This window comes from Martes martes (assembly GCF_963455335.1).
Source record: "Martes martes genome assembly, chromosome: X".
Taxonomy (NCBI): domain Eukaryota; kingdom Metazoa; phylum Chordata; class Mammalia; order Carnivora; family Mustelidae; genus Martes; species Martes martes.
Genome location: NC_137897.1, coordinates 33908349 through 33932745, shown reverse-complemented (window position 1 = coordinate 33932745; position 24397 = coordinate 33908349). Strand labels below are relative to the sequence as shown.

Below are 24397 nucleotides of genomic sequence, written 5' to 3'. Positions count from 1 at the left end.
CCCCTCCCCCACATCCATGTGACTTCAGTCACATTCTATTTATCACATTCTATTTATCAAAAATGTCAAGGCCAACTGAGATTTCAAGAGTCAAGACAATTCTACCTACTGATCTGCAAAGACACTTAGCAAAGAGGTGTGAACATTGGGATATACAACTCATTGGGAACTATTTTTTTTTAAATATTTTATTTATTTGACAGAGAGAAATCACAACTAGGCAGAGAGGCAGGCAGAGAGAGAGGAGGAAGCAGGCTCCCTGCGGAGCAGAGAGCCCGATGCGGGGCTCGATCCCAGGACCCTGAGATCATTACCTGAGCCGAAGGCAGAGGCTTCAACCCACTGAGCCACCCAGGCGCCCCTGGGAACTATTTTTTAGAAACTACTACACCCAGCGGTGCGGAAGGCCAAGAGGACGCCGTACGCACAACCAACGGGACGCCGTACGCACGGCCAACGGGACACCGTACGCAAAACCGCACCACACGCCTCTCAATGCGCCACGTCAGGGACGCCACCGCCTTGGCGTCACGACTTCCGGACGCCACAATCGCCATTTCCTAGCAAAGAAACGCTGCTGTTAGGTGGGAGCTCAGGACCAGTTGTGTCTCAGTTGGTATGGCTGCCGCTATGTCGACACTGCCGCTGCGAGTGGCAGTGGTATGCTCGAGCAACCAGAACCGGAGCATGGAAGCGCACAACATCCTCAACAAACGGGGATTCAGTGTCCGTTCTTTTGGAACGGGAACCCATGTGAAGCTCCCGGGACCAGCACCCGACAAGCCAAATGTTTACGATTTCAGAACAACCTACGACCAGATGTACAATGACCTCGTTCGCAAGGATAAAGATCTCTACACGCAGAACGGCATTTTACATATGCTGGATAGAAATAAGAGGATCAAGCCCCGCCCAGAAAGGTTCCAGAACTGTAGAGATGTTTTCGATCTGATTCTTACCTGCGAAGAGAGAGTGTACGATCAGGTGGTGGAAGATCTGACTTCAAGAGAACAAGAAACCTGCCAGCCGGTACATGTGATCAACGTGGATATCCAAGACAACCTTGAAGAAGCCACCTTGGGCGCCTTCCTCATCTGCGAGCTATGCCAGTGCATTCAGCACACCGATGACATGGATAACGACATGGACGAGCTGCTCCAAGAGTTTGAGGAGAAGAGCGGCAGAGACTTCCTGCACACCGTCTGCTTCTACTAACCGGCCTGACCTGACCTGGTGTTGGCTGCACAGCACACCCTCAAGAAGCCATCTTTTTCAGCTTTCTTTTGTTAGTACTTTGAACTTCTTCGTGTCCGTTTTTACTTATTCTGCTGGTGGTGGGTAGTGGTACCCAATAAACAGTATTTATGAATTGAGAAGATACACATCAAGGCCAAACCAACACCAGTCAAGTTTGTTCTCTCCCGCTTTTATTTGTGAGTGGGATGTTGCTTACAAAGTTTTTTTCCTTTAACCAAAAAAAAAAAAAAAACCCCAAAAAAACAACTAAATAAACAATGGTTTGTTTGTCCCATACCTCTGTGGTTTTCATTGTGGTTTCTCCCCTGCCCCCCCCCCCCCGCCGAACTTTCTGAAATGTACAAAATAATGGGTTTTATCTTATTAGAAAAGAACTTGGAATTGTCCAGTAAATATAAGCCACAGGTAAAAAAAAAAAAAAAAAAAAAAAAAAAAACAAAAACGGGGTAGGGGGGCAGATGGAGGGCGCCTGGGTGGCTCGGTTAAGTGGTTAAGTGCTTGACTCTTAATTTTAGCCAGGGTCATGATCTCAGGGTTCCAGGATACAGCCCCCATGTGGGGCTCTACTCCGAGCTTAGAACCTGCTTGGGATTCTCTATCCCTCTCCTCTGCCTCTCCCCCTTCCCCCCTATTGTGTGCTGTCTCTCTTAAAAAAAGAATCTACCAAAACTGCCATTGGGGGTGTATTAGTCTGCTTGGGCTGCGATAAGAAAATACCACGGGGGGGTGCACAGGTAGGGGGCACAAGTCGGGAGGGGGCAGTGAGCAAGAGGGGAGAAGGTAGGAGGAGACGTGAAGGGAGGGGCAAGGTGGGGTGGGGGCAGCAGGGGAAGCAGGGGAGCCAGAGGGGAGTGGGAGTCAGATAGGGAGAGGGATGGGGGGGAGCAGGGGGTGAGGGTGGTGGGGAGGGAGAGGGGGAGCAGGAGGTAGGGAGGCAGCAGATGTGGGGGTAGGGTGCAGGGGCCAGTGGGAGTGTGAGTCAGGAGAAGGGAGGGGGTGAGAGGGCCAGGGGGAGGGAGGGGTGAGAGGGGAACAAAGGGATGGCCAGGTGCAAGGGAGGGGGTAGCAGGGGAAGGGGTAGAGGGGCAGTACGGGTGGAGGGGGAGGCGGACGGGGCCATGGGGGAGGGGGGCGGAAGGAGCAGTGTAGGGGGCACAGATTGCAAGGGGGGAGGCAGAGGGGGCTGGAAGGCGGATGCGGGGGACAAGGGGGCGGGTGGGTGAGATGGGCTGCTGTAGGGGAGAGGGCTGGCAGGGGCAGGGGCAAAGGGGGCAGGGAGAGGGGGGCAGCAGACACGGGGGTAGGGGGCACAGGGTGGGAGGGGGCAGGTGGAGGAAGGGGTGGCAGGGAAAGGGGCCAGCAGGGGGAGGGAGGTGGGAGGGAGCAGGGGGAGGGAGGAGGCAGTGGTGGAGGGGAGGGGTGGAGGGGAGTGGTGGGGGGGGAGGGGAGGGCCTAGGGCTTAAACAACAGAACTTTATTTCCTCAGAGTTCTGGAGGCTGAAAGTCCAAAATCAACGTGCAGGCAGGGTTGGTTTCCCACGAGGCCTCTCTCCTTGACTTGCAGAGGGCCACCTTCTCCCTGTGTACACACGTGGCCTTTCCTCTTGTGATACTGTGTTTTATAACAAGAAATACATATTTGGGGACGCCTGGGTGTCTCAGTGGGTTAAGTGTCTGCCTTTGGCTCAGGTCATGATCCCAGGGTCCCGGGGTCCAGCCCCACATTGGGCTCGCTGCTCAGTGGGGATCCTGCTCCTCCCTCTGCCCTTTACCCTGCTTGTGTTTGCTCTCACTTTCTCTCTCTCTCAGATACATAAATAAGGTTTTAAAATTTTATATATATATATATATATATATATATATATATATATATATATATATATATATATTTGATCTCCATTCCCATTTCTGGCACAGAGCACCTAAAACTACCAGAGTTTTCTAAGTCAGGAGAGCCATAAAGCTGTCCTTTTTTAGGTTACGGAGGTGATTTGGGGACTCCATTTAAGGATGGGGGGCTGGTTGCCAGGGCACCCAATCATGTGATTGGAAGGTTGGAATGTTCAGTTCCCCTTCAGCCCCAACCTCACCAAGGGGGGAGAGGCTGGAGGGTCAATCATTTGTCAATGGCCCCCAATTTAATCAATCTTGCCTAAGTAATGAAGCCTCCATAAAAACCCAAATGGACAAGGTTTGGAGAGCTTCCAGGCTGGAGAATCAGAATACATCAGGTGGCCCTGTATGGGGCCTCAGACTCCACAAGGATAGAAGCTCCTTTCTTTGGGATCTCACCTTATGTATCTCTTCATCGGCTGTTGATTTGCTTACTTTAGCATCCATTGTAATGAACCAGCACTCTAGTAAATAAAATATCTGAGGTCTGCGAGCGGCTCTGGCAAATTAACTGAACCCAAAGAGGAGGCTGGAGCCTCCAACCTATACCCAGTTGGCCACCTACACAGGTGACAGCTGGACTTGTGAGTGGTGGCTGGGGGGGGGGTGGCAGCGGCAGTTTTGTGGGACAGAACCCTTCACCTGTAGGATCCAATACTATCTCCAGATAGTGTCAGAATTGAGTTGAACTGTAGGACACTGAGCAGGTGTCTAAGAGCTGCTTGGTGGTGTGGGGGGAAACCCATATGCTGTAACTGGTGACCAGAATCCTTACCTCTGTGCTTCCATGTCATTTGTGTCTCCTCTTCTTATAAGAACACCAGTCAGATTAGATCAAGGCTCCATTGGTTCACCTCATTTAAACTTAATTACCTCTTTAAAGGCCCCATCTCCAAATACAGTCACAGTGGGGGCTGGGGTTTCAACATATGAATCTGAGGAGGACACAATCCAGTTGATAATGGGGGTACCATATTAAGTTTGGTCAATTATTTATGAGACTGACAATTTCCTTTTGAATTCCAGCAAATAAATACTGGTGAATTGGTTTGGTTATAGATGTACATTTGAGGGATTTGAAAGAAACCAGAAATTAAACACATTTTTACACCTTTTCTGAAGAAACCTCTCTCTTAAAAAAAAAAAAGTAGTAGCCTACTTAGATGTAGAAATGCTGGAAATAGCACCCTTGTAACAACAACAAAAAAATCTGGATAATCTGAAAATCGCAACTCTCCTTGAATTCATCAGAGAGGTGAGGTCACAGGGCACCCAACTGACCTGAACCTTAAGGAGAGACAGGTGCCTTGGTGAGATAAGGTGAGGTAAGAGTGAGCATTTGTTTGCCTGGGGCAGATGCCACTGTACACTGGAAAAAGGGGACACAGTTGACAATGTGTAAGATCAGATGAGCAGGAGGGGAGGAGCAAGATGGTAGAGGAGGAGGAGACCTAAATATCATCTGGCCCCAGGAATTCAGCTAGACAGTTATCAAACCATTCTGAACACCTACAAACTTAGCAGGAGATGGAAGAGAAGAAGAGCAGCAATGCTAGGAACAGAAAGCGACCACTTTTTGGAAGGTAGGACGTGCGGAGAAGTGAATCCGAAGTGATGGGAGGAGAGACTGCGGTGGGGCGGGGGCAGGGGGAGGCGGCTCCCGGCACGTGGCGGAGCAGTGGAGCACAAAATTGGAACTTTTAGAAGTCGGCTCCACTGAGGGTTGTTGCTCCAGAGGCTAAGTGGGGGGGGGGGGGGAGTGGGGGGGGTGGAGCCCTCACGGGGACAGTGTGGTCTCAGGACAATCGGAGTCACAGAAAGGCCGGGGGTGTCTGAGTGCAGCAGAGCTCCCAGGTATTGGCGCAGGGAAGCCGGCTACAGAGGCGGAGCTGAGGAGGGGGCTCTCAGCTCGGGGTTACCTTAAACCGTGATCCGAGGCACAGTCGGGTCACTACTCTTCAAGGAGGGGACCCAAAACTGGCAGATCTGGAGAGACCCCCTCCTTCCTCCTCCGGGAGGAGCAGTGTGACAGTGCACTGCAGGAATCTGCTGGGTTTGGAGACTCCACACGGGGTTGAATGTCAGAGATAGGAACGCTCGGTCACAGGCGGGTGAGCATGGACTGGGGCCAGAGACCAGGGAGGTGGGAGTGATTGACCACTTTTCTCTGAAGATGCACTGAGGAGCGGGACCCCGAGCTCTCGGCAACACCGGGCCAGAGACTGGGAGGCCGCCATCTGCATTCCCATCCTCCAGAGTGGTACGGAAAGTGTTCAGGGAGCAAAAGCTCGCGAGAGCGAACCACAGCACATTGCTTAGCTCGGCTCCTGGAAAGGGCAGTGCAATTCCACCTCCGGCAAAGTTATCTGAGAATCATGGCAACAGACCCCTCCCCTAGACGAGCAACAAGAACATCCAACCAAGACCAAGTTCTCTGATCAATGAGAACGGCAAAACTTCAGAGCTATGGGAATGCAGCACACAGAATCCATGGCTTTTTTTCACCATGATGTTTTAGTATTTCAAAGTTCAATTTTTTAAAAAAAATTTTTAAAGATTTTATTTATTTATTTGACAGACAGAGATCACAAGTAGGCAGAGAGGCAGGCAGAGAGAGAGAGAGGAGGAAGCAGGCTCCCGGCTGAGCAGAAAGCCGGATGCGGGGCTTGATCCCAGGACCCTGGGATCATGACCTGAGCCAAAGGCAGAGGCTTTAACACACTGAGCCACCCAGGTGCCCCAATTTTAAAAATTTTTTTCTCTTTTTCTATTATTTACATTTTTCTCATTCCAATATTAATGTTTTTCTTAAGTCTTTTATCTTATCAACACCTTTTTTAAAAGAATTTTTTAAAAAAGATTTTTATTTATTTATTTGACAGAGCTCACAAGTAGGCAGAGAGGCAGGCGGGGGGGGGGGGGCGGGGGGAAGCAGGTTCCCAGACTATCAGAGACCCCAATGCGGGGCTCAATCCTAGGACCCTGAGATCATGACCTGAGCTGAAGGCAGAGACTTAACCCACTGAGACACCCAGGCACCCCTTATCAATACCTTTTTAAAAATCTTTTTAAATTTTCATTATTATAGACATATTCTATCCCTTCATTGCATTTAAGCTTATTTTATGTATACATACAGGTTTTTCTTCCTCTAACATTTTGGGATACATTTCTTCTAACATATCAAAATATACCCTAAATCTAGCACATGGCTTTGTTCTAGTCTCCAGCCTGATCACACTCTTTCCCTTTTCTTTTTTCCAACCAACTTCATATCTTATCAATTCCTCTTTTAGAATGTTTTTTAATTTTCATCGTTACAGTCATATTCCATCCCTTCATCGGGTTTTCCCTTATTTTTGTATATATGTAAGTTTTCTTTCTTTAAAATTTTGGGAGGCAATTTCTTCTAACAGAAGAATATTTCTTCTAACAGACCAAAATATACTCAAAATCAAGTGTGTGGCTCTGTTCTACTCACCAGTTTATTATCTTCTTTCCCCCCCCCCCCCAGTTTCCATTCTCTTCCAATTTGGTTAGTGTATATTTTTCTTGGCTCATTGCTACCCTTTCAGTATTTTGTTCTTTCATTCATCTATTCTTATTTGGATAAAATGACAAGGTGGAAAAACTCACCACAAAAAAAAAAGAACAAGAGGCAGTACCCACAGCTAGGGACCTAATGAATACGGACATTAATACGATCTCAGAACTAGAATTCAGAATGACAATTATCAAGGTGCTAGCTGGGGTTGAAAAAAGCATGGAAGATAGTAGAGAATCCCTTTCTGGAGAAATAAAATCCCCTTCTGGAGAAATAAAAGAACTAAAATAAAACCAAGTTGAAATAAAAAAAGCTATTAATGAGGTACAGTAAAAAAATGGAGGCTCTTAGTGCTAGGATAAATGAGACAGAACAGAGAACTAGTGATACAGAAGATCAAATGATGGAGAAGCTGAGAAAAAGACAGATATAAATAACTACTGGGCCATGAGGGGAGAATTCAAGAGATAAGTGATACCCTAAGACAAAACTCTACCACAATAATTGGGATCCCAGAAGAAGAAGAAAGAGAGAGGTAGGCAGAAGGTATATTGGAGCAAATCATAGCAGAGAATATCCCTAATTTGGCAAAGGGAACAAGCATCAAAATCCAGGAGGCACAGAGAACTCCCCTCAAAATCAATAAAAATAGGTCCACACACTGTCATCTAATAGTAAAACTTAGAAGTCTCAGTGACAAAGAAAATCCTGAAAGCATCTTGGCACAAGAGGTCTGAAACATACAATGGTACAAATATTAGATTGGCACCAGACCTATCCATAGAGACCTCGCAGGCCAGAAAGGGCTGGCATTATACATTCAGAGCACTAAACAAGAAAAATATGCAGCCAAGAATACTATATCCAGTTAGGCTGTCACTGAAAATAGGAGAGATAAAAAGCTTCCAGGACAAACAAAAACTAAAAGAATTTGCAAACACCAAACCAGCCCTACAGGAAATATTGGAAGGGGTCCTCTAAGCAAAGAGAGAGCCTAAAAGAAACAGACCAGAAAGAAACAGAGACCATATACAGTAACAGTCACCTGACAGGCAATACAATGATACTAAATTCATATTTTTGAATAGTTACCCTGAATGTAAATGAGCTAAATGCCCCAATCAAAAGACACAGGGTATCAGAATGGGTAAAAAAACAAGACCCATTGATATGCTGTCTATAAGAAACTCAGATGAGGAAAGACATTATATCATACTTAAAGGGTCTGTCCAAAAAAAGATCTAACAATTTTAAATATCTTTGCCCCTAATATGGGAGAGGCCAACTATATAAACCAATTAATAACAAAATCAAAGAAACATATTGAAAATAATACAATAATAGTAGGGGACTTTAATACCCCCCTCACTGAAATGGACAGATCATCTAAGCAAAAGATCAACAAGGAAACAAAGGTTTTAAATGACACAATAGACCAGATAGACATCACAGATATATTCAGAACATTCCATCCCACAGAATATACATTCTTCTCTAGCGCACATGGAACATTCTGCAGAATAGATCACATCCTAGGTCACAAATCAGGTCTCAACCGGTACCGAAAGATTGGGATCATTCCCTGCATATTTTCAGACCACAATGCTTTGAAACTAGAAATCAACCACAAGAGGAAAGTTAGAAAGAACTCAAATACATGGAGGCTAAAGAGCATCCTACTAAAGAATGACTGGGACAATGAGGAAATTAAATAAGAATTTTTAAAAATTGATGGAAACAAATGAAAATGAAAACACACCTGTTTAAAATCTGGGACACACCAAAGGCGGTCCTGAGAGGAAAGTATATACCAATATAAGCCTTTCTCAAGAAACAAAAAAGGTCTCAAATACACAACCTAACCCCACACCTAGAGGAGCTGGGAAAGAACAGCAAAGAAAGCCTAAACCCAGCAGGAGAAGAGAAATAATAAATCTCGGAGCAGAAATCAATGAAATAGAAACCAAAAAAACAGTAGAACAAATCAACAAAAGTAGGAGGTGGTTCTTTGAAAGAATTAATGAGATTGATAAACCCCTGGCCAGACTTATCAAAAAGAAAAGAGAAGGGACCCAAATTAATAAAATAATGAATGAAGAGGAGCGATCATACCAATACCAAAGAAATACAAACAATTATAAGAATATATTATGAGCAAGTATACACTAGCAAATTTGACAATCTGGAAGGAATGGATGCATTCCTAGAGACCTATAAACTACCAAAATTGAACCAGGAAGAAATGGAAAACCTGAACAGACCCGTAACTAATAAGGAGATTGAAGCAATAATCAAAAATCTCCCAATAAACAAGAGCCCAGGGCCAGATGGCTTCCCAGGGGAATGCTACCAAACATTTAAAGAAGAATTAATACCTATTCTCCTGAAACTATTCCAAAAAAAAGAAATGGAAGGAAAACTTCCAAACTCATTTCATGAGGCCGGCATCACCTTGATCCCCAAACCAGACAAAGACCCCATCAAAAAGGAGAATTACAGACCAATATCCTTGAGGAACATGGTGGCAAAAATTCTCACCAAAATACTAGCCAGTAGGATACAATCATACATTAAAGATTTTATTTATTTATTTGACAGACAGAGATCACAAGTAGGCAGAGAGGCAGGCAGAGGCGGGGGGGGGGGGCGGGGAGCAGGCTCCCCACCTGATGCAGGGCTTGATCCCAGGACCCTGAGATCATGACCTGAGCTGAAGGCAGAGACTTAACCCACTGAGTCACCCAGGTGCTCCCCAACAGTACATTAAAAGGATTATTCACCATAACCAAGTGGGATTTATTCCTGGGCTGAAAGTTTGGTTCAACATCCACAAATCAATGTGATACACTACATTAATAAAAGAAAAAACAAGAACCATATGATACTCTCAATAGATGCTAAAAAAGCATTTGACAAAGTACAGCATCCTTTCTTGATCAAAACTCTTCACAGTGTAGGGATAGAGGGTACATACCTCAATATCATCAAAGCCATCTTTGAAAAACCCACAGCGAATATCATTCTCAATGGGGAAAAGCTCTCAGCTTTTCGGGTCATGATCCCAGGGCCCTGGGATCTGGCACCTCTTTGGGCTCCCTGCTCAGTGGGAAGTCTGCTTCTCCCTCTGCCTACTGTTCCCCCTGCTTGTGCTCTCTTTCAAATAAATTAATTAATTAATTATTTAAATAAATAGATAGATAGATAAATAAAAGTGGGGCACCTGGCTGGGTCAGTAGGTAGAGCATCTGATTCTTAAGCTTGGGGTTGTGAGTTAAAGCCCCACATTGTGTGTAGAGATCACTTTATATGTATATGTGCATATATATTTTTTTTAAGATTTTTTATTTCTTTATTTAACAGAGAGAGAGAGATCACAAGTAGGCAGAGAGGCAGGCAGAGAGAGAGGGGGAAGCAGGCTACCCACTGAGCAGTACCCTATGCAGGGCTCGATGCCAGGACCCCCAGATCATGACCTGAACCGAAGGCAGAGGCTTAACCCACTGAGCCACCCAGGCGCCCTATTTTTTTTTTTTTAAGTAAAAAGAGAATTAGGAAAAGAATTTTTAAAAATCACTTGTTTCAGATTTGGCATTTTGACTTTTTAGAAATGCAAGAAAGGTGAATATGTGAGGTGATGGAAATATTAATAAACTTAATGGGAAGAATCTGTTCACAATGTATATTCAATCATATTGTTTGCTTTATCTTACTATTTTACTTATCAAATATACCTCAATAAAGCCGAGAGAAAAAGAAATGCAACAAACATACTTTCATTTAAATACATACATAGAGAGAGAGAGAGAGAAGTACTCTCTCAAAGACAAAAATGAGAGAATTCATTGCCAGCAAAGCTGCACCGTAAGAAATGGGATAGACAAAAAGAATTTGGGGGCACCTGGGTGGCTCAATCACTTAAGCATCTGTCCTCTTCGGCTCAGTTCATGATCTCAGGGTCCCGGAATGGAGTCCTGAGTTGGGCTCCCTGCTCAACGAGGAGTCTGCTTCTCTCTCTCCCTCTGTGCTCTCTCTCTCTCTCTCTCTCTCTCTGTCCCTCCTCTGCTCTTGCTCTCTCTCAAATAAATAAAATCTTTAAGGAAAAAAAAAAGAAGAAATATGGTAGCAGACCCTTGGATCTACACAAATAAAGGAAGAGGGCTAGAAATGGAACAAATGAAGGCAAATAAATACTCATTTAATTTGGGGGGATTGCTCTTAAAGATAAATGTCTAGGGGCGCCTGGGTGGCTCAGTGGGTTAAAGTGTCTGCCTTCGGCCCAGGTCATGATCCCAGGGTCCTGGGATCGAGCCCCATATCGGGCTCTCTGCTCTGCGGGGAGCCTGCTTCCTCCTCTCTCTCTGCCTGCCTCTCTGCCTACTTGTGATGTCTGTCAAATAAATAAATAAAATCTTAAAAAAAAATTTTTTTTTTTCTAAAAAATCCTTCTCCACAATCAAGTGGATTTATTCCAGGGTTCCTTATGCAAGGATGGTTCAATATTCACAAATCAATCACTGTGATCCATCCCATCAACAAGAGAAACAATAAAAGCCACATGATCATTTCAGTAGATGCAGAAAAAGCATTTGACAAAGTACTACAGCTATTCGTGATAAAAAACTCTCAACAAAGCAGGGGTAGTAGGGGGGCGCCTGGGTCGCTCAGTGGGTTAAAGCCTCTGCCTTCGTCCCAGGTCATGATCCCAGGGTCCTGGGATCGAGCCCCGCATCGGGCTCTCTGCTTAGTGGGGAGCCTGCTTCCTCCTCTCTCTGCCTGCCTCTCTGCCTACTTGTGATCTCTGTCTGTCAAATAAAAAAATAAGATCTTTAAAAAAAAAAAAAAGATAAATGTCTAAGTCAGCCTGGCTGCTATGCTGATAGCAATGCATTATGTGTTTATAGGTTATACAAAAATAAGATGGAGACACCTGGGTGGCTCAGTGGGTTAAGCGTCTGCCTTTGGCTCAGGTCCTGATCAGGTTCCTGGGATCTCCTGCATTGGGCTCCCCACTCAGTGGGAAGCCTGCTTGTCTCTCTCTCTCTCTCTCTGCCTCTCCACCCACTCGTGCTTGCCCCCCACCAAATAATAAAATCTTTAAAAAAGGAACAAGAAAACGGGGTGCCCAGGGTGGCTCAGTTGGTTAAGTGTTTGCCTTTGGTGCAGGTCATGATCCCAGGGTCCTGGGACTGAGTCCCACATCGGGCTCCCTGCTCAACAGGGAGCCTGCTTCTCCCTCTGCTTGCTGCTCCCCACTTGTGCTCTCTCTCTGACAAATAAATAAATAAAATCTTTAAAAAAACAAAACAGTAAAATGTAAGATGGGGTGAGGCATTGGTAGTAGGCTCTTATACAGTCTTTCCATGTGAAATGGTATATTATTTGAAGGTAAATGCTAATTACTGCAAACCCTAAGGCAACTGTTAAAAAATTTTTTTTTTACAGCATTAAATGGTTTAACATGCTGTCCTGGATTCTTGGGTTGTCGGTCAGCAACTTAACACTATCCCCTCTTCTATGCTCTCCCAAGTATGGCAGCATCTGGAGGCCAGGGAACCATAGTTTCCATCATTCCATGCCAAATGGGTTGCTAATTAGATTCTACCCAGTAATGTTCTATCAAGTCACTGTGAATACTTGAGTTAGTGGATACTGACCCACTGCTCCTAGTGGAAATACAGGTTTAGGTTCCAGAAGAGTCTTTGAGCAAAACATTTTTGAGAACTGATCAATATATAACCTTGTTTTATGCGTGTTTCTGTTGAAAAATACCTTATTTAATATATATCATTGATTCCTTAGCATTGAATTCATGGTCAACAGCCCTATGAATCTGGCCTAAATGAAACTTATCCAACACGTGTATCTTCTCCATAAGGCACATCACAGCCTCTTCGGCACTACACCTGGGGGCCATTTGAAGTAGCAAAGTCACCAAAAAAAGCACAAAAATGTGACAAACACAACTTTAACTAAACCACAAACAGGACACTAGTTTACAGTATGAGAACAGAAACAAGATGTCAGAGCTTCACCTTGCTATAGCCCCCCTACCTTGGAAAAGGTGCACTGGGTGACTCAACTTTCTTGCTCATCTGTACAAGTCTGTGAATCACCATGAACAGACTCTGAGTATTGATTTGGGGGTTATGCATACATTTTAGCAAGTCAGGAAATCTGCAAATAGGGAACCCACAGATAACAAGCATCTCCTGTTTTTGCACAAGACTCAGAAGGCCAAAGAGAGACAAAAAGCCATAATCATTACTGCTTGTCCCCAAACAGCAGGCAGACACAAAGGGCAGAGCAAGTGGACATTTTGGGGGCCACCGCCAGGCACTTCCCTGAGAATCACCTACCTCGGTCTTGCAGACAGGTGCGCCCGCTCACCACACTTTCTCGTGCTCTGGAAGTTCGAGGAAATCTGAGAGCTGGTATCCGGTTTGCTCTTCCAACTCTGCCAACTGTTTTGTAAGCGCCTCGTCTTCAGAATGAAATCCGTTTCCATCTGAAATGGAGAGTGCCATCTGCTTTCCTGGCCAAACCCTGACTAATACACATTCTCTTTAAAAACCTACAGCTTGGAGGAAAATCAGAATACATCTGAAACGTCCAACTACATGCAACTTGTCACAGCTAGGGATTTGCCAATAAGGCTGGGTGTGACCTAATTCAAACTCAAGGGCTTTGCAAGTCACTTCAGCCTCTTCCTCGAGGAGGGGTGTGTGACAAGAGAAGTGCTTTGTCTTCAGAAGTGCTGTCCCACTTCCTATTTATACTTTCCTGGGTAAGCCCTTCCTTCTCTGAGGCCACTAAGACACCGCTACAAGGATTTGTGGGCCCGTGACTTATGAAGGCAGCACCTTCCAGGAGGGAACAGTGAAGGCAGTGGGGGAAAGCCGGAGTGCAAGGTGAGCACCCAGCCTGGTCTAACTCTGCCCATGGGGGAGTGGGGGCGGGGGCAGGGGGGGGCACTGGTATGTAAATTACGCTTTGGTGTTCCTCCTGCCTCCAGGCAGGGGAGCTGATGTTGCACACTCCAAATTCCCAGGTGTGGGCAGAGACCTCCTGCAGTCCCAGGACCTGCCTCTGAAGAGGCTCTCACCCAGACACCTGTTAAGTTAGCAGCAAAGGCAGCGAGGTTAGAGAAGAGGCACCTAGAAACTATGAAAAGGATCCAAAAAGAGCTGTGGGGAGGGGTGCCTGGGTGGCTCAGTGGGTTAAGCCTCTGCCTTCGGCTCAGATCAGGATCCCCGCATCAGGCTCTATCCCAGGGTCCTGGGATGGAGCCTTGCATCGGGCTCTCTGCTCAGCAGGGAGCCTGCTTCCTCCTCTCTCTCTGCCTGCCTCTCTACCTACTTGTGATCTCTATCTGTCAAGTAAATAAATAAATAAATCTTAAAAAAAAAAAAAAAAAAGAGCTGTGGGGAAAACCTACCGTGTCTGCCCCACTCTTTCTTTCATGAAATGGAGAAGTCAAGACAGCTGGGTGATTAAGCCCCAACACTCCGACTTGAGTTTAAATCCCAGCTGCGGCAGATGCTGAACTGACCCCTAATATCCATTCTTTTTAATACAAAAGTTCTGATTGTCAGCTAGGCCGTGGCTGGGCATAAAAGCCAGATTGCCCAGCCTCCCTAAAAGCCATGTGTGACCAGTGTGAGGTGAGCAGTAGTTTGGGGTGTGACTTCCATGAAGTATCTTTAAATGCAGGGAAGCCCTTCTTTGACCTTCCTCTTTTTGGGGTGGGGGGGTAAGTAGGCTCTACTCCCAATGTGGGTCTGGAACCCGTAACCCTGAGATCGAGTCGCATAGCTCTACCAAGTGAGCAGCCAGACACCCCAACCCTCTTTCCTTCTGTTGCCTGAAGCATAGTCCTGAAGGCTGGTGCACAAGCAGCCATTTTGAGCCATGACATGGAGACAGAGTTGCCAGATTGAGCAAATTAAAATATTTTATTTTATTTTTTATTTTTATTGTTAGTGATTGTATTTATTTTGTGCGCCTAGGTGGCTCAGTTAAGAGGCTGACTTCAGCTCAGGTGGTGACCCCAGGGTCCTAGGATCAAGTCCCACATCAGGCTCTCTACTCAGCGGGAGCTGCTTCTCCCTCCCCCTGTTTTTACTCTCTCTCTCTGTCAAATAAATAAATAAAATCTTTTTTAGAAAAAAAAAAGATTTTATTTGTCAGAGAGAGAAAACACAAGCAGGGGGAACAGCAGGCAGAGGGAGAAGCAGGCCCCCTGCTGAGCAAGAAGCCTGACTTGGGACTTGATCCCAGGACCCTGGGATTACCTGAGCTGAAGGCCGCGGCTTAACTGACTGAGCCCCCCAGGCGTCCCTAAAACATTTTCTTTTGTTTTTTTTTATTTTTTTAAAGATTTTATTTATTTATTTGACAGAGAGAGATCACAAGTAGGAAGAAAGGCAGGCAGAGAGAGAGGAGGAAGCAGGCTCCCCGCTGAGCAGAGAGCCCGATGCGGGGCTTGATCCCAGGACCCTGGGACCATGAGCTGAGCCGAAGACAGAGGCTTTAACCTGCTGAGCCACCCAGGCGCCCCAGAAATTTTATTTTAAATTAACTTTTATTTAGTTAAAAGAATGTTAAGACCTTAATTTTAGTGTTTCATTTAATGATTTAATATGGCACAGCACAGTCTTATACAAAAAAAAATTCATCGTTTGAAATTACAGTTTATTTTTTATGTTTTTAAAGAGTTTTTTTAATTTATTTAACAGAGAGATTCACAGTGAGAGAAGAAACACAAGCAGGGGGAGTGGGAGAGGGAGAGACAGGCTTCCCACTGAGCAGGGAGCCCAATGCAGAGCTCAATCCCAGGACCCTGGGATCATGACCTTAGCCGAAGGCAGACGCTTAGCAACTGAGCCACCCAGGCACCCCTGAAATTACAGTTTAACTGGGTATCCTGTATCTTATCTGGCAACCCAAGGCAGAAACCGTATGTCAGAGAAAGCAGAGTAACAAGATAGAGGGAACCTACGTCGATTATGAAGCCACCATACCAGAGTTAGACTGCTTACCTCCAAACTTCGTGTAAGAAAGAATATTTACCTTGGGGGCGCCTGGCTGGCTCAGTCGGTAGAAGACGTGACGCTTGATCTCAGGGTTATGAGTTCGAGCACCACACTGGGTGGAGAGCTTGCTTAAAAAAATAAATGAAACAAAATGAAAAATAAGTCTGAAGCAAATATGGCATTTGGTACAGCTTGGTACTGAATTGTTAAAAAAAGAAGAAAGAATATCTTGTCTAAGTCAAGATCCCCCCTACCCCTTCCCCCACCCTCTTCCCCTCTCCCTCTCCCCCACCCCTCCGCAGCGGAACCCAATGTAGTATCACTGGCCTTGCCACTAACTTGTTAGGTGACCCTGGGAAAGTAACCTAACCTCAAGATTACTATCCATTCAATGGGGGTGGTGATGATAATCCACTCGGCAGGAGACTGTTATGAAGGTGAAATGTTGCCAGCATTTCCAGTGGCCAGATAGGGCTGGCAGCCTGCAGGGAAAGTGAGCTGGTATTGATTCAGTGGGCTCCGCCTCTCACTTGTAAATCATCCCCAGTCCTCCTTCCCTCCCCGGGCAAAATCCCTGCCCCCAGTCTGGCCTTACATGTTGCCCTGGAAGACCACATTCTACCTCCTGATTTACAGAAACTGCCCCTGGGCATCGCTATTGGCACCCGTAGGCAGTGGCTTCTGAATCTATTTCCTCTCAGTCATTTTTGTAGGGCTTGCCAAAAAAAAAAAAAAATTACAAAGAAACTGTGACTGAACGTGCAACCTCAAGTCTTCAACAGATAAATCTTTCTATCTTTGCTTGGAATTAGACACAAGAGGAAAACTGCCCGTTGTGTTCTCACATTCCCTCTAAATTTAGAAATCTGAAAACATTGTTCATTATGCCAGATATTTGGTGCCTTCCTTGTGGGCCTGGAGGTTGAGAACGGAATCGCCACACTTCCTTGCCTGAGAAGAGTGTATGGAACGTTAGACAGCAATCCCTGGGGACACAAGTACTCTGGGGCAAGATTCTGCCTGCGGAAGAACCAGCTGAACCAGGGTAGGATCTCAGGCCTTGCTCAGTCCCTCAGGCAGACTGCAGGTGTCCATTTCCAGCATTCCAACGGGTCGTACTGGTCCATTTGAAGTCAAGTGAATTCTGCCCCAAAGGCAAGGGGAGAGCCCACCCAGGTCTGGGTGGGCTGAAATCTACAACTTGTAGATTTCCTCCTGTCAGCGTATTCTAATGGCCTGATTAGCAATTCTATTGTATTTAATTTGCACCCAGGGTAATTCACTGTCAGCCAGAAGAGCCATCAGCATGAAAAATGGCACCAAAATTAAAAACCAATAGTCAAATTTCAGTTGGAATGAGCTCTCTTGGCATAATGATGAAGCGGGATTGACTGGAGTGGTAGGTCCGGCTCACGAGGTGCGAGCATGTTAGCTGCGAATAGGCTGCTGGGAATTCAAGCCAGGGCTGGAAACAAGCAGCCAAATTAGAAAATCGAGAGCAAAAGATGTGTTGGTCCAGACCAACAGTCAAGCCAAGTGCCTGCTTGCCATCTCTTAGCTCACTGTGGTGGTTTCAAAATATGTCCCCCAATTTTTTGACAGTCCTCCCATCAAAATGTGGAAGACTCTAGCCCCTTCCTCTGGAAGATGAGCTGGACTTCCAGACTCACATGGAATGAACAGAATACGGCAGAAGTGATACTACATGATTTCCAAGACTAGGTTCTAAAAGGTAATACAGTTTCTGTCTGGTTCTCTTTCTTGGAAGACCTGAGCTGAGGCAGAAGGGGTCCTGCTGTCCTGGTCTACCATGTTGGAAAGGCCATGGGGAGAGGCCACCTAGACATAGCGAGGGAGACCCACAGAACCCTAGCTGGCCCACCCCTAGCTGTGGGAGTCTTCTCAGCCCAAGGATCAGACATGTGAGTGAAGAAGTCTGTGATGACTCTGGGCCCAGCTACCATGCCACTGCAACCTAAGAGATCTATAATCAAGAACTGCTTGGCTGAGCCCAGTCACACCCCAGATTTGTGAGCAGTGCACATGATTGTTACGGTTTTAAACCACTGTTCTACAGTTCTTCATTATGTGGTAAGAGCTAAGCAGAACACCCAGCATCCTTTAGTATTCCTGCCTCTGTCCCCATTGGTTCCTCTTTGTGCCCACAGGGATCCCGTCAAGGACACCCACCCCACATCCAGCCTGACACCCAGTCTACCCACTGTCTCCATCAGCCCACCCAACACTGAGCAAACAAGCCAGGACTGACAAGAGTAAATCCTACCCCCGCCCCTTTCTGGAATTTTCACCTAACCATGTGTCATGTGGAAAGGACAAGTGTCTCGCCCATTTGGGAGGCATCCCCCAGTTTGGGTAATACTGGGGAAACAAATGGTCTGCCCCCCATTTAGAGAAACTCAGAACTGAGCTCCTCTCCCTGATACCTCCCCCAACCCGAGCAGCCAGGGGGCCCCAAGACTTTGAATTTCAAGACAATATAATAAAATTTCAAGACAATATAATAAAGAGACAGGGACAATGACACCATTCATGGCAACATCATGGGTCCAGCAGTGAAAGTGTCCTACAGAGGCGATGGTGGAGGGGGGATGCTAGCAAGTTAGTCCTTCCCCACCCCCCAAGAGTGTTTTTAGTTATGAGTCCTGCTACCCTCCCACAAGTCTGGACTATCTCATGTCTTCCAGAAATCTCTTTCCTATTGAAGTTGGCGATCATTGGTTTCAGTTGCTTGAAACCAAGAAGCCTGACTCAAAGCACCCTCACTCTAGCTGCGCCCAGAATATGAATCTAAAATTAGCAAGAAGCGCTGAGCTCCTCCAGGCCCCCATTAGGGAGGTCACCAAAGCTACAGGGGTCCAAGACCACGGTGAGCCGTGGCACACATTCTGTTCACCCCACTGGCTTTGGCAGAGAAACTAACCAGAGGTAACCTTTGCAAATTATATTCATTAGAGGGTCATACATCATTATGCAGGATTATCCAACATAAAAGTAATGTATTCTATCTAGATTAAACCTTCCTGTTAGTGCACACACAACACACACACAGACCCACACACGCACATTCCTTTGGGGTAGAGGTTAAAGGCCACGGTCCCTTAACCTCTAGGAGGGTACCTAAGAGAGTCCAATATTGGTGTCAAAGGCCTGTGGGGCACACGCCACCATTGTCGCTGCCCACAGTTCCCTCCTTCTTACGACCCAGTGCTTCTAGGCCCAACTTTCAAATGGCAAGTATGGCTTGTAAATAGCCCCTAGTTAAGGATCAGACACAAGCTGATAGATAACCACCCCAGGCTCATCTCTCGGGTGGGAGAGCTTGGGAGCCCATGTTCCACACTGTCCCCTCGATGGAAATGACTCTTTGTTGCTCAGGCTGCCATAACGATGTCCTACAGACTAGGGGGCTTAAACAAGAGACACTTATTTTCCCACGGTTCTAGAGGCTAGAAGTCCAAGATTAAGGTGTCAGCAGGGTTGGCTTCCCCTGAGGTCTCTCTCCTTGGTTTGCAGAGGGCCACCTTCTCCCTGTATCCCTGCCAGGTCCTCCCTCTGGGTATGTCCATGTCCTAATCTCCTCTCCTTATGGGGACACCAGTCAGAATAGATGAGAGGAACACTGATGACCTCATTTTAACTTCATCACCTCCTTATAGACCCCCATCTCCAAATACAGACACATTTGGAGGTCCTAGGGGTTAGGACTTCAACAAATGAATCTGCCGGGGACACAATTCAGATCCTAACAGTTGCCCACAGAGCTACCGGGTCTGCTCAGGCAGCCCTTACTAGCGGTCTTCTGGCAAAACCCTGGTCCCTTCTGCTCTCGAATCTTTGTCTCGTCTTGCTTCTAGGAGAACCCAAACTACGACAGCATGGCCACTCGCTCCCTCTTACCCTGGGCCGCCTCCACTGTCCCCTGTGCTGGATTCCTGTCAGGGCAACTCTGGGGTCCCCACACGGCCTCTCCCCTAAGGTGGGAGCGAGCGCCGTGAAGCTCACGATGCTCAGGGGCTTACACTCCGAGGTGGAGAATTCCCGTCTTGTGATAGGTTCCCCCAGCAGCTTTGCTGTTCACGCCTGGGCTGTGATTGGCTGCAGGTAAATTAGTGAAGCCTAATCCATTGATCCTAGGTACGATTAGTGCACGCGCGCGACACTTCCCACTCACCCCAGGCGGGCTGTAGGTTTGATACGGGTATGCAAATTAGGCAATCCTAATTTGTTGATGCTGATAAAATGCAGGACCCAGCAGCCTCCCTGTGTGGCGTTGATAAGGTACTGAGGCTGGAACCGGGATTCGGAGTCCCAGTTCTCTTGCTCACACGCTCCGGAGAGATGACCATCTCAGCACACCCAGAAGCCAGAACGTGCGGGCTGAGAAATGGTGAAGGAGTCAAGACAGCTAGGAGCCTGGTGGCATTCCCTGCTTTTGTATCAGTGGCTCGGGTGTCACATCGCCCCAGCCTGCTAGTGTGACCCCACTGATGCAACCAAGAGACTCTGTTCCACAAACTTCCGCCTCTCTATTGTGTCATGTGATCCAGCTTAGAAAATGCGCCCCGCCCCCCCATCAGCTCCTTTGTGTCAAGCTTGCAAAGTGAAGGGAATGGGAGCTGTCCTCATCATCCTCAATATGTTTCTTTTTTTTTTCTTTCAATTTTTTATTTTTTTAAGCTTTTATTTATCTATGACAGAGAGAGAGAGAGCGAGAGAGGGAACACAAGCAGGGGGAGCTGGAGAGGGAGAAGCAGGCTCCCTGCTCAGCAGGGAGCCCAATACAATTCAGGGCTTGATCCCAGGACGCTGGTATCATTACCTGAGCTGAAGGCAGACGTCTAACCATGGAGCCACCCAGGCGCCCCTATTTATTTTTTTTAAAGACTTGTTTATTTTAGGGGCATCTGGATGGCTCAGTCAGTTAAGCGTCTGATCTCAGGGTCCTGGGATCCATTCCCGAATCCAGCTCTCTGCTCATCAGCGAGTCTGCTTCTCCCTCTCCCTCTGATCTCTCTCGCTCTCTCTCAAAAAAAAAAAAAAAAATTTTTTTTTTAAAAAGATTTTATTTATTTGAGAGAGAGAGAGAGAGCATGAGCAGGAGGGGCAGAGTGGGAGGGAGAGAGGGAATCTCAGACATCTCGATGAGTACAAGCCCCACGTGGGGCTCAATCATCACAACCCTGAGATCAGGACCAGAGCTGAAACCAAGAGACCGGATTCCACCAACTGCGCCACCCAGGATCCCCTTCACCCTCAATATATTTCTACTTTATTCCAGAGGGCTCAGGATCTGTGGGACTGGAGCTAGAGCCCCAGCCTCTGGGTCTCTGTGTCTGATCCTCTCCCAGGTAGCCCTGCACCCCACTTTGATAAACGCTCAGCTGGCTATGCTGGGACAGCCCCGCCTTGGCGGGGGGAGCAGCGTGGGTGAAGTGGGTGAGGAGGGGCCAGATCCTGGCAGGCCTGAATTCCCCCCCACCCCAGTGTGGTTTTCAGTTGTGGCTTTTTCTCCAATCCTGACCTTGGCTCCTAGAGGCCCAGGTGTTTTCAATTGCAGTAGTTGGGGTGGGGGCAGGCAGGAGAGGTCCTATTCACACCAGATCTCGAGTATAGCGGGTGGAGGGGCAGGCTGTCGCCAAGCTGAGCTGAGAGCACTTTGGTGCCTCAGATGGATTTATTCAAAGTTCATAATTACCCTGAAATCTCTTAAAATGAAAACATGATTGAAGAATTAAACCTGGTAAACAAATTAGTCAGGAAACCCCGCATAGCAAATGACAGAATCCAAAGATCCAATCCAGCAAATGAATGGGGCTGCGTGGTAACTGGCAGCCGGGGCTGCAGGCAGACCCCATGGTCCTGGCAGGGGCTGGACTGGTGTCACTGGCGTTGCGGGGGGAGGTGGGGCAGCCTGGGCCCCCGGGGTGGTTAGCCCGGTGGCCAGAACCTGGGGAGGGATGGGGTCGGGGGCCCGCGGTCTGCGGCAGCTTCGTGGGAAGTGGTCATGGCCTTCGCCATGCTCAGGAGCCCTGTTCTGGGGAGAGGGGGGAAGCGGTGGGAGGGAGGTGGGTGTACTGGAGAGACAGGTGGCTGGCGGAGGCCTGGCTGCAGCCTCAGGCTGCATGGCTCTGTCTGCACTTGGGCTTTGGGGAGGGAAGGTCTCTGACGCCAGGAGGAGCTGGTTCCATTTTCTGCGCCCCCACCCCCACCTCACCTCTGATTGGGGAACCACTGGGAATTGGGAGGGGTGGGCTGTGTGCTTGTTCAGACAGGACATGTTTTCTTTGTCTCTCTCTGAGTCAGACTTATTTCTCGAGAACTACTAACCTTCCCCCCTCCCATTTGGGGCTTTTTCTAGAAACGAAGGGGTGTCCTGATCACTACTGTTGTGTGACACACCTTCCCAAAAGGTAGTGGCATCAAACAGCCGTTTTCTGATGCTCAGATTCTGTGCACCAGGAATTCACAGGGGATGGCAGGGACAGCTTGTCTCTGCTGCTGGAGTTCTGGGGATCCAGCAGGGAAGGCTCCGTGACTGGGGGTGACCAGACAGCCAGGGGGCTGGAATCATTTGGAGGTAGGGATGCTGTTTCAGCTACAGCTACTGCTCAGGACACACCTGCATGGGACTTCTCCCCTGGCCTGGGCTTCCTCCCAGCCTGGCAGCCTTGGGGCAGTGAGACGGCCCACAGGGCAGCTCAGAGCTCCCAAGAGGAATGTTTCTGTAAAAAGGGTACATGCTGGGACGCCTGGGTGGCTCAGTTGGTTAAGTGTCTGCCTTTGGCTCAGGTTGTGATCCTGGGGTCCTGGGATCAAGTCCTCCATTGAGTCTCCTACTGGACTGCCTGTTCAGCAGAGCATCTACTTCCCCCTTCCCTCTGCCCCTCCCCATTCCCCCCTTTCCCCTGCTCATGCTCAAGCGTGCGCGGGCACACTCTTTCAAATAAATAAGATCTTTATTTTTTTTTTTTGGAAGGCAAATTCTGCATTGCCTTTTCTGATGCGCCACTGGAAGTCATGCAGTCACACTCTTTTGGTGGCAAAAATGAGTCACAAGCCCGCCCAGATTTGGGGGGGTCCATGATGTCACCTTGCAGTGGGAGGAGTGTCAAAGAGCTTGTGGGACATTGTAAAACCAACATGAGGAGCTTCCTGCTGCTCCGGCTCTTTCTGGCCAAACTGCATCATTCTGCGGACAACCGATCCGCTTTCTTAGGTTCAGACCCCTGGCCCCACTTTTCCCAGGTGTAGGAGGGTGGATGGTGGCCTCCAAAAAGCTATGTCTACCTCTTAACCCCTGGAACCTGGAAACGTGAGCTTATTCAGGGCAAGAGTCTTTGCAGATATAGCTAAGAATCTGGACAGAAGGTCATCCTGGATGTTCCAAGTGGCCCCTGGATCCAATGACAAGTGTCTTTGTAAGAGACACAGGGAGGAAGGACACACAGGCAGAGAAAAGACCACGTGACATTAGAGGCCGAGATTGGAGGGATGCGGCTAGGAGCCAAGGAGCACTGGGAGGGGAGCCACCAGAAGCCGGAAGACACGAGGAGGGATCCTTGCCTAGAACTTTCCGAGGGAGCACTGCCCTGCCTACCACCTCGATTTCAGACCACTGGCCTCCAGAACTGAGACACCATCTATTTCTGTCTTCGTAAGCCCCCTGGTGTGTGGTAACTTGTTACAGTGGCCCCTGGAAGCTAAAACACCATCCATGGGACCTTGGCCAAATGGCCTTACTTCAGGGAGTCTCCGTGCAATGGGGATAAAAATAGTATCTGCCTCCCGGGGTTGCTGGGCAGATTGGTGAGATCACCTGTGGGAAGTGCTTAGCTCAGCAACTGGCACAACTTGTAGCTTCACTATTAAGAGTAGAAGCAGGTGGGGGCCTATTTAAACAAACAAATAAACATTAGAAAGACAATGGAATGAAACAAAGGCAGGTGGGGGCACCTGGCCAGCTCCACTGGTAGAGCAAGGGTCTCTTTGATCTCTGGGTCACGAGTTCGAGCCCCAGGATGGGCATATGAGCCTGCTTTAAAAAAAAAAAGAAACAGGAGAAAGAAAGAAAAAGACAGAAAGAAAGAAAGACAAGTGGTAACCTATTCTATTCAACAGCTATCTGCCTATGTCCCTTTTCACATCACCTGCCTCCTGCCTTAGACTCTGGACCTTTTAGACGAGTTTGCCCGTGACCCAAGGACCCACCCTTTCGTGACATGGTCTGCCCCATCGGTTCTCTGTCTTCTGGTTAGCTCCCCCCTTTCCCGTCTTTCTCCAACGCTGCTTCTCTGTGCCCTTGACCCCACGCTCACTGACACGGGGTCTGCTGCCTGGGGTTCTCTTGGACTCAGAGATGTCTACACCATCTAAACTCCCCACCTAGACTGGGAAGGTCTGCAGGGCACTAGCTTTGCTTCTCCCTTTCAGCTACCATTCCCATATAGATCAAGAAAGATTGGCCACGAGTTGGCCAGTATCCAGGCAGGGCAGTGGGATCATGGGAGATCGTTATGCGGTTCTCCCTATTTCTGTGTCTGTTTGAAATTGCTCATAACAAAGCCTTATAATAAATACATGGTGACTGTGTAGCGGGTCGGGTTCCCCAGGAGGCAGACTCTGAGGTGGAGCTCAAGGTGTGGGATGTTCA

At 47.6% G+C, this 24397-nt stretch overlaps 1 protein-coding gene across 1 annotated transcript; it reads left to right on the top strand.

Moving 5' to 3' along the window:
- Nucleotides 1–630: 630 nt before the first annotated feature.
- Nucleotides 631–1215, top strand: LOC308359938 (RNA polymerase II subunit A C-terminal domain phosphatase SSU72-like; the record flags this gene model as incomplete). The annotated part of the gene is made up of 1 exon (XM_080831273.1): nucleotides 631–1215. The coding sequence occupies one exon, from the start codon at nucleotides 631–633 to the stop codon at nucleotides 1213–1215; it is 585 nt and encodes a 194-aa protein (XP_080687399.1).
- Nucleotides 1216–24397: the final 23182 nt, after the last annotated feature.